This window comes from Polyodon spathula, chromosome 11 (genome assembly GCF_017654505.1).
Source record: "Polyodon spathula isolate WHYD16114869_AA chromosome 11, ASM1765450v1, whole genome shotgun sequence".
NCBI lineage: Eukaryota > Metazoa > Chordata > Actinopteri > Acipenseriformes > Polyodontidae > Polyodon > Polyodon spathula.
Window position 1 is genome coordinate 43240141 of NC_054544.1, and position 14994 is coordinate 43255134.

Here is a 14994-nt window from a genome sequence, read left to right on the forward strand (position 1 = left end):
AGGAAGCCATTACTTAAGAAAGCCCACCTTGACTCCTATTTTAAGACTGTACAGCATGCAGTAGATAAGTGGAAAAAAATCCTCATTTAATTGTATGAAGCTCTGAGACAACAAAATGTGAAAAAAGTTCAAGGGGGTGTAGACTTTCTATAGGCACTGTATCAAATATCAATCCATATATATCAAATATTGATGTTTATATATCAAATATCTATCCATATATATATATATATCAAAGTTGATATATTGCCTGTTTGGCACCCCATTAAAATTGTAAAAAAAAATAATGGGAAGTTCTATACAGAGAATGAGAGATGGATTGAACATTTATATTATATTGTGTAATTTGGGACGTTCCCTCTATCCCGATGCTTCCTTCCTCCTCCTCCTTTAAGAACATAAGAACAAATATGAATGAGAGGAGGCCATTTGGCCATCAAAGCTCACCTGGTTTCTTATGCCGATTAATCCGAGAACTCAATTTAGGCCAAAAAGGATCAAAGTGATTCTGCATGACTAGGTAGCCCATTCCATACCCTCAACACTCTTTGTAGCTGCATCTCCCTGGGTCCCTGGGTCTCATCACAGTTTTCGTTGACCACTGGAGGGTGGCAGGAATTTAAAAAGGCTAACAGGTTCACATAATGCTTTATTATGTAAATGTAGAGTATGAGTCAGGGAGGTTATGATCATGCTCTGGTGAGACCACACTGAGAATATTGTGTTCAGTTCTGGTCTCCATGCTACAACAAGGGTACTCTTTTTCACACAGAAAGTGTATAGTATGGGATGCTGACTCATTGAGATCCTTTAACTGTGCTTCTGGGATCAAATAGCTATTAGGAACCGAAAGAGCACCAATTGGCTTAATGAACTTGTTTATGTTCTTATGTATTGCTGTGATATTTTCATCAATCAAACCCCACATTAAGGGTGCACATGTACTCTTATTTTCTGAGTAATTTTCTTTAAGAGGTATTCATTAAATGGAATAAAACATCTTATTTTATCTGTAATTGTCTTACCTTTTACTGTTTTGATATAAAATCATTTTTATTTCACTTTAATTGTTTCCTTAGAAATGTCTTTCACTGCGGTGAATTGTGGGATTGTAGTCCAGGGCACAGTGTAATCTCTGTTTATAGAAATGCATATGCCAGTTTGTATAGCAGTTAGGAAATGTTAAGCAGGATCGTTCATTCTGACCTCCCCCTCAGAAATGAAGCTTATTCGTGCCTCAGTGTAGTGTGCGGGTGTATTTACTCAACCTCTAAGCTTACTCTCTGTGTAAATATTTAAAAGACAGTTATTCATCAGCTCAGGAACAAAGAGCACGCTCTTGGATTTGAGTTATAAAAACAGGCTTTATGGTAAGTTAGATTTATTTCTCCATGGTTTATTAAAATGTATTTTTACATGAACTGAACAGGTGAAATAAGAATAAGAAATGGAAGGCACTGTGTAGATTTCCAATGCCATTAACCAGGTATCGAAATATTCATTTATTAAATGGTAAGTCTTTGATGGTGTCATTAGGTTGATGGTGGTACAAATAAAAAATCTTCAAGTATTGAGCAAGTGAAACTGAATGAGAAGAGATACCCCTACGACTAAAAAAGTGTTTACATACTATGACAAGACGGCAGGAAACTATGAAATATAAGGACATACCAAATTACCATAAGTAAAGTCAAACCTCTATTATCTGAGCTAACTGGGACTGGGGGCATGTTTGAATTATTGCATTACAACTGTGAAATTTATTTGAATAAACCTCCTAAAATATATAATTCAACCCCTTTACCTGTAGATGTATTGAAGTACTGAAGTGTAGTGTAAATAGCAGAGATTGAGGGCTGGTTAGTGCATTCTCTATGACAGCAGGGCTGACAATACAATGTTCACTGTAATCTCTTCATTACAATAACTAGACATTAGAGTTCCAACAAACGTACATGAGCGTAACTAGTATCAGTGCATTTAAAGAGCTAATTGATTGATTATTTGAAGCCACTTGTTGTCCAAGGCACTGCACAGAAGTCATTTGGAAACACATGTATAACATTATCCACTGCATGCAAACTTCTGTTATAATATGGCATGGTGGCAGAATCCATTGGGGCACCAAGTATAGAAATACCTCTCTTAAAAACACATTTACTCATTCTTGCTGAGGCATATGATTTGTTTAGGAATGTGATGCTTGTTCAATCACTTTGAATACAAACATATATTAACAGATTGACTCCTCTTGTTTACTCATAATCATAATATGGCACTGCAGGGTGTGGAGTGTAGTGGGATATTACCACTTCTCACACGGTTGTTAAGGACACTTGGCTTCGCCTCGTGATTAACAACACACAAGCCCCCCCCCCTAATTTGTCTTTGCTTTAGTCTAAATAGATTCTGTTCCTTCAGACAATCTTCATTACTTGTTCATTTAAACCCTGGGATTAGTCTGGTTGCTTTTCATTGGACTCCATCCAAGACCACAATAACCCTTTGATACTGTGGTGACCAGAATGGTACATAGCACAACTCATCACAACCTCCTTGGATTTCTACTCTACATTTTGTCTATATACCCAAGCGTTCTGTTTGCCTGTCTGGTAGCTGAGAGCGATCAGTCTATTACAACACAGAGGTCTTTCTCTTGGTTCTTTTCTAAACACCCCAATGTGGATCCCATATTTTTGTGACCGGCACCCCACTTCACTTTATTTTTCTTGTTCCTTGCAGAAGCTAGAAGACTGAAGCTGTGTCAACATGGCGATAAGCACATCCTTCTATATATTCCTCTCCTTTGCATGTCTGGGAGCAATCTCTTGCACTCCAGGTGGGTTTTTGCTTGAAGCAGCCCTGCATGTTTCTATGACTTCGGCTCTTTACCGATTCTTGTTCTCCAGTGAATGTAATAATCAGTGGATTTCTTCCACATACCCCTTTGTCCAAATGTACACCAGTGTCTATAGTGTGCCACTGAGGTGACAGAGTCAGAGGACTGGATTGACCAGTATGCAGTGATGCTAGTTCATAGGGGGTGTGTCCTAGGGCAGTGGAGATGAGACAGGTTGGCAGCACATGGAGGGCTGTCAGTCAGACAAGAAGCAGGATCCTGCTCTACAGAGTAAACAGTCTAGTATCTAAAACAAAGGGATATCCAAAATCAGGTGGGTAAATGCAAGGGAATCTAGGGGTATGGGAAGGATCATTCAAGTCAGAGTCTACTACCAGAAAAGAGGAGGGAGCAGGGAATATAGGAGTAGCAGAGACTGGCAGGTAAGGGGAAGGGATACAGCAGGTAGAAAAGCAGTGCTTATCTGGGAGTATATTATAGGTTTGATTGTGATTCAGATTGTGATTTGAATCATGTAGTGTCTACATTCCAGAGACTCAAAGAGAAATAGCAACCTCTGTCAAGTTGGACAAGAGCTGGCAAATCAGCTCAAAGCATCTCACTCAGGAGATACGAAAATGTCAATGAACAGAGACTGCTCCACGAACGTTATCCTGGCAATATGACTACTAAAGTTAGCTGGTTTCGGCAATGGTGACTGACTGCCAATACTGAATGTTATGGTGTTCCACGTGAAAGCAGTCCTGACAGCCAGCACTCCAGAAACCCACTATTTCAACACCAAGCCCAGTCGCTCTGTTTTGTAGATTTGGGGTTTGAGTCTAGTTGAGGAGCTTTGCTGTAAAATGGTTACCCCAGTGAATCTGTCATAGTTGTCAGCTGACACGTCTGTCTGTCTGGTTGTATCAGCAGTGTTCGTGGAGAAGAAGGCAGCCAATGGGGTGCTGAAGAGACGGATACGGGCTAACTACTTCCTGGAAGAGATGAGGCCTGGCAATCTGGAGAGGGAATGCTATGAGGAAGCGTGCTCCTTTGAGGAGGCCTATGAAATCTTCAAAAACAAAGAGAAAACTGTAGGTGTCCCTAAAGCCACCAGTGCAAGTGTAGAATAAGTTCCACTGGCAATGTTCTGAACAAAGTTATTTCCCTTCGCTTTCACATGGAGGTGTGGAGTGAGGGTGTTTCTCCAGGGAAATGCTGCCTTAAGTCAATAAATTAATTTAATGGAGTATATAACAGAGAGAGTTACGATGAAATAAGATATGAATCTTTAATGCATTAATGAGAACATGTTTACTGTATATCAATCGATTTATCACATATATGTGTACTTGTAATTATAGTCTACCCCAGGATATTCAACACAATAAGAACTTTTACACTAAAATGAAGCTCTGTAACCCCAGTAAGTTAATTCATAATATTTTTAAACTCATTTAAAGTAATTTTAACCAACAAATTAGTTCCATATTTGTTCTCCGCCATGCATATCTATTCACCATGTTTCAAAAAGTGTAGTCATTTCACCTCCATAGTGTCTTACTAGTTGGAAAGCATGTCAGTTATTATGGGAAGCAGCTGGTTGGTTACTGAGATGAAAATACCCAGGGAAGGGGTGGGGCCAATTTTACCCCCAGGAAGTTATAGACTGCCTAAATGCAATGCGTGGTTTGCAGAGATTTATTTAATGGATTATAGTAGCTGATATAATATTTTAAAATAAAAATACACATTTGTTAAAATACATTTTGCTTTCAAAATTGGCAATTTGAGACCAACTGTCTATAATGAATGGATGTGAATGATGCAGAAAATGTATGGAGCTACTTTGTAGCTACAGTTATTTGAAGGTGCTTTCCAGCATAGAAGATTACATTTATTTTAAATGCAATACTTTTGTATTCATTATGTATTATAATGTATTCAGTTTCCAAAATATATGTTATAGTGCAAAGCATTCCATTATATATTCACTGTATAGATAGCTTTGCAATATATATTCAAACATAAAAATATATTTCAGAGACTAATGCTGGTTTAAAAAAAAACAATCAATTTAAAATAATGTACTGTAAAAGTTGTGTTTTAGTGTAGTCTGCACACTCAGCTGAATCTAATTCCTGTTAAGCTGTGTATATGGGTATCCAGTAAGACTCCTATTTGAACTCTTGTTTCATTGTAGAACGATGTTTTTTTTTTGTTTTTTTTTCTGGTACTGCTATCTGATGGTTGATTGTTTAACATTATGGATTGTTTAAAGTTATACATGCGTGATAATCATATTTTCCACTTTAAATATTGATGCTGTCAGTAAAGCATAAAGCTTATTTTTGCTCTACTCTTTCCAGGATGAGTTTTGGAACAAATACAACAGACAACCTAGTGAGTGACATCCTTCTTATTTTCTCTTTGTTAATTATTAAAGTGGTAACATAAAAGCAATATATGTACTTTCTAGGCTTCCTGAAATGAACCCTATGGGTTCCATAATGCCCCCATATTGAAGTAATAATTCCAGAAATCGTATCTGTTTTTCACTCCTGTTAGCTTCCAAAGACTCAGATGTGCAGTTCTGAAAGAAACACATGTTATAGCAGACAATTATTTTCATTACTACTTTAGATTAATCAGTTTCTGCCTTTTTTCAGTGTATCTGTTACACGTGCACTTCCTGGGTCAGTTTAGCGGGGTTCTTCTGGATCAAAGTATTATAATGGCTGCAAAGCATGTTAGTCAATAATGGAATCCGCTGGTTTGTTAATGAATGGAAAGAAGCCATTGAAAGGGTGAGGACAATCTTACAGAAAGCATGGCTTTCAAACCAAGATTCTTTTAACCGGTGTAGTATATGTTTAGTTTTTTGAGAAGTGGGCATTTGAGACCTACATAATGAATATACAAATGCACAAAGATTTATGGAATTATTTGGTCAGCTACGTTATCCTTAAATTTAACCCAAACTGGTGCCCATATGCCCATATATTTCATGATTGATCGCTGGTGGGATAGAGTGTGTAAATGTGATCTAATTATTACAGGTGTCCTCTTGCAAAAAAAGTTTGAACAAGTGGCATACAAGCATAAGAACGAGAGGAGGCCATTCAGCCAATCTTAGCTCATCCTGTTTTCTGGTAGCGACTTAAAGGCTTGGAGTGCTTCTGTCTGAGAAAAATGACTAGGTAGCCTATTCCACACCCTCACCTCTCTGTGCGTCTCCTTCCCTCTGTCTTAAGTCTATTTCCACTTAATTTCCAACTGTGTCTTCTGGTCCTGGTTCCTGTACTGCACTTAATGTATTGGTTTGAGTTAACTTTTCAACTCCTTTTAAGATTTGATTGACTTCAATCACATCCTCCCAGATCTTCATTGTTCCAGGTTAAATATTTTCAGGTCTTTCAGCCTTTCTTTGTAGCTCAGTCCTTTAAGTCCTTTGGTGCTGTGGTGCTGTAGTGCTGTGAACAGAATTGGACAAGTGTGGTCTCACTAGTGCATTGAACAAAGAAGACTATGCCGCGATCTGATTCAAGCAGTCAAAATTATAAAAGGTATTGACAATGTTGACACAAGGGAATTTTTTGACCTGAAAAAAGAAACAAGGACCAGGGGTTACAAATAGAGATTAGATAAAGGGGCATTCAGAACAGAAAATAGGAGGCACTTTTTACACAGAGAATTGTGAGGGTCTGGAACCATCTCCCCAGTAATGTTGTTGAAGCTGACACCTTGGGATCTTTCAAGAAGCTGCTTGATGAGATTCTGGGATCAATAAGCTACTAACAACAAAACGAGCAAGAAGGGTCGAATTATATAGCCTCATCATAACCTCCTTGGATTTGTACTGTACACTTTTGGCTGTATACCCAGGTATCCTGTTTTCCATTTTGATTGCTTCCCCACACCGTGTGATGAATCTATTATAACACTGAGGTCTTCCTCTGGGTGTGCCTTTTCTATTTCTATACCACCCATTTGGTATTTGGAGCTGATATTTTTGTGACTGCTTTACGTTTGTTGACATTGAATTTAATTTGCCACGCCTCTGCTGTAAGTGTGCACTACCTTGTATTCCCATGGACTGCAGTTTGAAGATATGCCTTTCATGTGGCACTTTGTCAAAGTATATGATCTCATAGGCTCTTTTTGTGTCCATTGTTACAGTGACTTCTTTGAAGAAGTCCAAGAGGTTTGTCAGGCAGGAGCATCCTTTTCTGAATCAGTGCTGGCTGTCTCCTATGATTCTGTTGCTGTGTAGATAGATACTCCTCTAGTTTCCATCTATTTGATTCCATGATTTTACATGATTGGACATCTGTGGTGTCAGTGCATTAGCAAAGAAGATCATTTGGTTGGCTAGGCTCTACATTAAATACCTCACACTTGCCTCCTTGCTGCTACTAGTGAAAGATTGGCTATGTTAACAGAATAAATGGTTGCATACACTAACCATGAGTCCTTGTCTCTTTCAGATGTAAACACCTGCAAGCAGAACCATTGTGAAAACGGAGGCGTGTGCATTGTCACTGATGGCGATTTTTCCTGCATGTGTCCGCCACGCTTTGAAGGGAGCAGATGTGAAGCAGGTCAGAGTTTGAATCCTTTTCCTGCTACCGTGGGGATGTTTTGAATTTCCTACCTGCTCTACCAAATGGGGTTTTACTATTTAGTTGCACAGAGAAAAGTCACAAAATGTAATACTTTTTTAAAAAGTAATTGTAGCTAACAAAATAGTTCTCCTCCATATACATTAATTAATTACATGTCTCAAATGTGCAGTTTTGAAAGAAACACATGTATTTTAAAACATGTAACTACTCTAGGTTAAACAATTCTCTGTTTGTAGGCCTTGCTTTCAGATAGTCTTGCATAGGGGTGTGCTGGACTACTTGCACAAGCGAGTATTCGTAATGATGAGTATGCTGTCAGTCTCAAGTCTAGAGATAGAGAGCCAGTCCACAGGGGGAAGAAGGAGGGACCAGTGTCACACATTATCTGAGACAATGGAGCTAAGCGTTATTCTTTTCAGAGATATATTACGGTCACTTTGAAAAATAGATTTTAACAGCACTTCTGGTTTTAGCTCCACCCACTTCTGGTGATGTAATCCGAGCATTCCTGCTAGTATTGGTTTCTGAGTGCATAGTACATAGAAAACATAAGTACGAGAAATGGGTTCTCTTGGGTCATTTCACCTAGAAGGTGAATTTGTCTCCACCCCTTCATTGGCTTCTTTCCTGTCAATAACCAATCAGTTGCTTCCCCTACTGAGTACAGTCTTCATTTGTGTGATTTATAATAAGTTACTATGTCATGTGTAGGGTTTGTCTTATTGTATAAGGGTCATCATTTCACATAGTTTGAGAAGGATGTTAAAGTGATTGTAGCTCAGAAAATAATTTCAGAATTCTTATTAACTATATAGGACTCATAAATGCAGTTTTCAAATAAACTCATGTTATAGCCAGCCTGTATTTTCATTCTAAATCATGATTTCTGGTAGTACACAAGATTAAAGAAAGTTCTCAGTTTGCCTGCCTTGCTTGTAAATCTGTAACTGCTTTACTTCCTAGGTCATTTCACCCCAGTACTGTCTTCGGGTTCAAAGTATCTTATTGGCTGCACAACATGTCAGTCATTAAAGAAAGCAGCTTATTGGTTACTGACAGGAAAAACGGTTCTTAAGGGGTGGGGACAATTTTTCTCCAGAGGAGAAAATGCTATGCTTAATACAGTGCATAACCATGGCAAACACATGACTGTTATAAGGGAAATTACTTGCATAAAGTCTTTGTTCTGTATCTCTATATGTTTTAGAAGTTTTCGAGTGCGAGTATAAGAATGGGGGTTGCCAGCAGTATTGCACAAACAGGTATCGCTCTGTCAGTGTGCAGTGCAGCTGTGCTCAAGACTACAGACTGGAAGAAGATGGGAAAACCTGTGAAAAAATAGGTATCTATCATACTGTTACAAAACATCAGGGGCCAAACGTATGAGTGGAAATGGGCTGACTCTTAATATAAGGTTCTTATTGAGGGGCTGAACACTACCTCACAATACAGCTCTTCCTCGGTGTGTCCCCATTCCATCATGTTCTTATTTGGTTCATTCACAGTTGGCCCATTTTCACAGCAAATTTCACAAGTTCTATATTTTACTGTATAAGAATCCTTCACTGTATCTAAAGTATGGCCATAACTAGATATGAGGACACAGAGGTCGTGTCCTCGGTTGTTTTTTTGTATAAATGCTGATGCTCATGTAAAAATTCTGGTAAAGTACAAAAGACTCTAATTTTCTCTGTTGGTTTGTCGTGTAACATAGATTTGGAGGTTGAATAGTAAACACCAAGCAGTCATATAAATACAGCAGCTATAGCTTGAAACCTAAGTTTGACCTCGGTGGAATGTCAGCTATGGTTCTGGCCCAGGGTACAAGACAGCGAGTGAAATAAAGATGGAGATCTGTATCCACAAGTCCTATTCAAAAGACCAAAAAAGGTTTTTATGTACAGTATGTCATACCTAGAAATGACTAGGACACCAAAAACTGTATTTTAATCAGAGATTAAATGTTACTAAGAGATTTATTTTCTCATAGTAACATTAATAATAAAACAATGTCTTGCGTGGCTCCAAAAACGAGAACTTTTCTTAACTTTTCTTCACTATTTTAACAGTGGTTTTATACCCAAATAATACAGAAATAACTCTTATCTAGAAAACTGCCCACTTTCAAGTCCAGATTGAAGACATCACTAATGTTGGCCAGTTACAATTTTGGAACATAAATGTTTTTTTTTTACAAGCCCGTGGTTTATAGTTTTTAGTCCAGCTGTAAACCTGTACGTGTTGATCTCTGTTTTTTAAGGCTGTATAAAAATCGAATCTAACATTTCATATAAATAAAATCTCTTTATCATTTAACCTGAAACGTATGGACGAGTTAGAGAAGTGTCACATGCTCTCTGTTTTTCACTTCATAGTGGATTTCCCCTGTGGGATGAAGCAGTATATCCCCTACAGTAGCCGCTCCCTCTTGGATGAGATGCTGCCCTTGAACCACACTGAAAAAAACGATTACATGGACCTGAATGAGTTGGTCGCCGGGGGCAACTCAACGAACCACACCCTCCCTGAGCCTGAACAGGCCATGAACACTGATCTGCGGATTGTGGGGGGGATGCTGTGTCGTAGGGGCGAGTGTCCCTGGCAGGTGGGGGAGGGTCTTGCTTCTCGCAATTATAGCGGCACAACAGAAAATGTATTAACATGGACTGTGCTGTCGTTGTAGTCACATTATTGCTTTAGCTGTTTATAGAATATATAATGACCTGGCTACAGGCTACTTTTAGTTTACCATTGTAAAAGCACAGAAAAGTGTAATAAAGCGTAGTGAAAGCATTGTAGGTGAGCATTATAAAGCAAAGAGATCTATGGTAAAGCATATTTAAAAAAACATGTAAAATCAATTTTAGTATAAATATAGGAAAAAACATGAGAAAACTGAATAATTACTATGGTAACTTTTTTATAAAGAAAGCTAGTGATTCAACTTGGTTCTGGTTTGTAGCATGGACTGTGGGAAGAAAGTTTACACAAATTAAACATAATTTTTAAAAGTCGTTAAATGTTCATTACTGAAACATTTAGCATGGCTAGAAACCTGTCCATAACTCTAACCGCCTGGCATCTCATAACCAGAAGCTGACAGTAATAACGATAATATCCTTCTGCACTACCAGAAAAGAATAAGGAAAAACTATTTTTTAAGGAAATACTGCTCATTCTCAAGCAGGTGGATACAATTCTTAAACATCAGAAAATAAATACAGTTTAAATTAGGAAATGTTGTATTTCCCTGTCCCGTGTCCTCAGAATTATCTCTGACTTTGTATTTTAAGGTTTACATCCATCAGAAAAATGACTTTGGTTTCTGTGGCGGGACTCTAATTACAGCCCGCTGGGTTGTAAGCGCTGCACACTGCTTCGAGGAAATCACCCCTCACCATGTCACCATAGGTAACTAGCCGCTCACACCGTTTGTTTGTTTTTTTTAGCAGGCGTCTTTATCCAAGACAACTTACAGAGATCAGGGTGTATGAACTATGCATTAGCTGCAGAGCCACTTACAACTACAAACCCCTTTTTTTAACTACCGGACCACGCAGCCTCCACCTGTGAGGTTAAGGAAGGTTAAACTAATATTGTGATTACACTTACTTGAGAATACTGCCCAAGCATAGCTGTAAGGTAAGCAGTGGTGGGAAGATGTTTCCCAACTCAGCCATCTCAGAAGACAGAGGAACAGGGAATTGATAAAGTGGGGTACATTTGTCCTTGTGTAGAAGAGATCTATGTTCTGTGTCTAGAACAACATTGTAACTCACACCAAGAAATTGATAGTGTTTAGATATTGATAGGAAGACAGAATGTAAACAGAGTTCACAAAGTTCAGCTTCACACACAGTTAGATATGATATACTGTATTAGACAGGCACCAGTGAGAATGAGACAAGCTACCTGAAAATCCTCTCCTGTTGACAGACCATCACTGTATCTTCTCCCAGAACATTAGGTAATTGATCACTATCTGATTTCTGTTTATAACTAGGTGCTATAGTGTTGTCTAACGATAATGTTTAAGCTATCTGTGTGTAATTTTTGAATACTGGAATCAATAAATTAAAACCTACTAACATAGCACTTGGTATTGTGCACATTCATTTACAGACATCAAGTTAGTTTCCTTACAGACCACTAGCTTTCTCTTTGTAACAGCACCTCATTTTGCTCACGGAGGTCTGTTAAAAGTGTCTCGTTTTAGGCTGTTAAAATAAGGATATCTGAAAGAAATCTGGCCCAGACGGGTGGAACTGCAACAGACTTAAAGATCAGATTTATTTATTTTAAATTTAGAGTACCAATTATTATTTTTATTTATTTTCCCCCAATTTGGAATATCCAAGTTTTTTTTTTCCTCCAGCACAGACGTTCTGATGGTGTGTAAGTGTCCTCTGATCTCACAAGCCTAAAGCCAGAATCAGCTTTTACACCGAGCACTGATACTAGAGAACAGAGACCAGCCCTGCCTCTTATCCACTCTAGTTGTACTTGGTGTCTGGCCAGTAGGGTTCCCTGTAGTGCGATGAGGAGAAGCAATCCCTGCCGTTTTCCCATCCCCCTCCCTCGGGGTCCCCAGCAAAGTTTGGCCTCTTTGCACAGCCCAGACATGAACTGGCAACGTCCAAGCTGTGTGACTCATCCTGTGCTCCCAGCGGCAGCGCTTTAACTGGATGAGCCACTTGGGGACCCCATCAGATTGTACTGTATTCAATTTGTTCATTTAAAACTTCAGAGAGAGTTGAGAATATGAAAGGATACCTGTGGCAGGGGATGGATATTAATGACATGCTTGTTGAAGTAATATAATCCAGTAGGAAAGGTTAATATGGTCCTAACTGGATTCATTCGATTCTATTGTATACATGTTTGGTTTGATTTAATCTAGACAGGTGTCACATTAAATGATGTTTCAGGGGTTACCATTATAGAAACACATTTTTTTGGGTTAACGAAGAACAAAGAACAAGGGTCTATGAAATCGGAATTTTGATTAGGAAATAAATACCCCCAACTCCAGTTGTTTGTAAGTTCTAGAAAATGTATTTACATTCTTTGGGGTTGCCACTTGCATTTGAGACATTTTGCTTGATAAATTGATTTGCATTTATTTGAAGAGAGATGATTTACCTAGGGAACTGGACAAGAAGCAGTCTGGGTGGGGTAAAGGGATAAAATAGTGTGTTACTTTTGTTAAAACCGTGAAATACAGCTATGGCCAAAGGTTTTGCATCACCCTATAGAATGAATACATCTTGCCGCATAAAGTCAAATTAAACCTGCTGAATAATGTTGAATTACATACTGCTTCATAGTTTTCCATATAAATAAAAAAAACTGACAAATTTAGAAATGTGACAAAATCTAACATGAAATACTGTACTACTAGTATGGCTTCCAGTAATTAATACTATTTTGTGTTTTCTTTGATCACGTGTTAAATAACAGATCGAAATTATGTCGTTTTTTTTTTGGGGGGGGGGGGGGGGGGGTTTGTTCAAATTATGTCTCGATCCTAAAATTATAGGTGGTGCAAAACTTTTAGCCATAGCTGTAGATTACCGAGTCACTTTTCATCTTAGAAGCACAACACAACATTTAGATCTCATCAGGTTAGTAAACCAGTCATTCCACTTTAAACCATCAAAGATAAGTTTGAGGGAGATTGGATGCAGCATGTAGTGTTACAGACAGACATGACCAGTGCAGAACGACTCACATTTTTAACCCTAATGAGTCCTCCTCCTTATTTCTGTTTTCATTAGGAAACTATGACAAGTTACGGTGGGATTCGGATGAGCAGAAGATCCTGGTTGAGAAGGTGGTGGTTCACCCTCACTTTCACTCCGCCACCTTCGACAGTGACATTGCCATGCTGTACCTGGTGCAGCCCGCGAGGTTAGGTGTGTATGTCACCCCCCTCTGTCTGCCCAACACTAACCTGGCCAGGCTGCTGCTGCAGGAGGGCAATGTCGGGCAAGCTAGTGGCTGGGGCAGCACCCGCTACCTGAGCAGCTCCTCACGCTTCCTGCGCAGGGTGGCGCTCCCAGTGGTGAGTTATGAGAAATGCATGAAGACCACCTCTCAGGTGATCACCGACAACATGTTCTGCGCTGGATACCTGGAGGAAGCCATGGACTCCTGCCGCGGCGACAGTGGGGGGCCATTCGCCATGCACTATAAAGACACCTGGTACCTGACTGGGGTGATCAGCTGGGGAGAGCGATGTGCTGCCAAGGGCAAATACGGGGTGTACACCCGCGTCTCCAACTACCTCACGTGGATCCAGGACACAGTCTCCTCACAAAACAACAATGCTTAGAGAAAAAGGTGCGATAGACAGCTATGACCAAGTGTTTTGCATCACCTAGAATTTTAGGATTGACACAATAATTTAAAAAGCTATATATATGATATTGCAAAAGTCAACCAAAAGCAATAATAGTACAGTATTTTTTCATGTTCGATTTCAAATTGTCAGATTAAGTATATGGAAAACTACATTATTCAGCAGGTCTCATTCGACTTTGTTAATTCTATAGGGTGATGCAGAACTTTTTGGCCATAGCTGTAGACAGGTTGGCATTATTGCTTTAAAAAGTATTTATAACAAATTCTGCGTGGAATGCAACACTAGCCTGAATTGGATGCTGAAATTAAGTTCCCAGTTTCCTTGCCTTGCAGGATGTCTGTTACTGCTTTACTTCCTTTGTCATTTCACCCCAGCATGGTCAGAAGTATAAGAGTCTAAAAGCATGGCTTGCAAAATTAGCTATATTTAACCTAGTTTAACCAATTTAAACATGTTTGTTGGGGCCTCCCGAGTGGCGCATCCAGTGAAGGCGCTCCACGTGGCGTGCAGGATGCGCCCTATACCCTGGAGGTTCAAATCCAGGCGGTCATTGCCAACTGTGACTGGGTGTTCCCAGGGAGCGGTGCACAATTGGCTGGGCGCCGCCCAGGTAGGGAGGGCTTAGGTCAGCAGGGGAATCCACGGTTCACTGCGCACCAGCGATGCCTGTGGCTGATAAAGCACCTGCAGATCTGCAGTGGAGCCATTCTGATTATACTTGTCCTCCAGCACTATAGGTCTGATGGCTTCACTGTGGATCCACCAGTGTGTTTCAGAGGTGAACCAGAATTAATAATAATACAATTGCCAATTCTAAATTGTGGGAAAAAATCATTAGCAATGACTAAATTAAAAATAAATAAATGTTTGTTAAAACAAAACATGTTCTTTTTCAAAACTGCACATTTGAGGCCTCTCTAGTGAATGGATGTGCACGGCAGAGAAAATGTGGGAAACCATTTTGCTAGCTACATTTTTAAAGGAAGAAGTTGAGGGAGCAATGTATTTAGCCTAAAACAAAAGATTAAAAGGAGTGGAGAATGTATGGAATAGGCTTTAAATGTGTATTTTGTGTATAAAAGATATTCACGGTGGCAGGGGGTGAATTTACTATAACATCTATACCTGCAACTATGCTGAATCGTGATTTTTAACCTTCAAAGTTC

At 39.2% G+C, this 14994-nt stretch overlaps 1 protein-coding gene across 2 annotated transcripts; it reads left to right on the forward strand.

Annotated features, from left to right (window-relative positions):
• Positions 1 to 1262: 1262 nt before the first annotated feature.
• On the forward strand, positions 1263 to 13906 carry LOC121322738 (coagulation factor IX). Of its 2 annotated transcripts, none has more exons than XM_041262991.1 (9): positions 1263 to 1370; positions 2743 to 2839; positions 3770 to 3933; positions 5209 to 5242; positions 7327 to 7440; positions 8672 to 8806; positions 9840 to 10069; positions 10758 to 10875; positions 13242 to 13906. In XM_041262991.1, the coding sequence occupies exons 2-9, from the start codon at positions 2770 to 2772 to the stop codon at positions 13796 to 13798; spliced, it is 1422 nt and encodes a 473-aa protein (XP_041118925.1). In that variant the 5' UTR covers positions 1263 to 1370; positions 2743 to 2769; the 3' UTR covers positions 13799 to 13906. The 2 variants fall into 2 exon arrangements, with proteins under 2 accessions (XP_041118925.1, XP_041118926.1); XM_041262992.1 differs by having other exon boundaries at positions 3773 to 3933.
• The last annotated feature ends 1088 nt before the right edge of the window (positions 13907 to 14994 follow it).

Coding starts and splice junctions, on each gene's coding strand:
- LOC121322738 (XM_041262991.1), top strand. CDS start 2,770: ATGGCGATAAGCACATCCTTCTATATATTCCTCTCCTTTGCATGTCTG. Junction 10,070..10,757: donor GGGGCGAGTGTCCCTGGCAG/GTGGGGGAGGGT, acceptor TTGTATTTTAAG/GTTTACATCCATCAGAAAAA. Junction 10,876..13,241: donor CCCTCACCATGTCACCATAG/GTAACTAGCCGC, acceptor TGTTTTCATTAG/GAAACTATGACAAGTTACGG.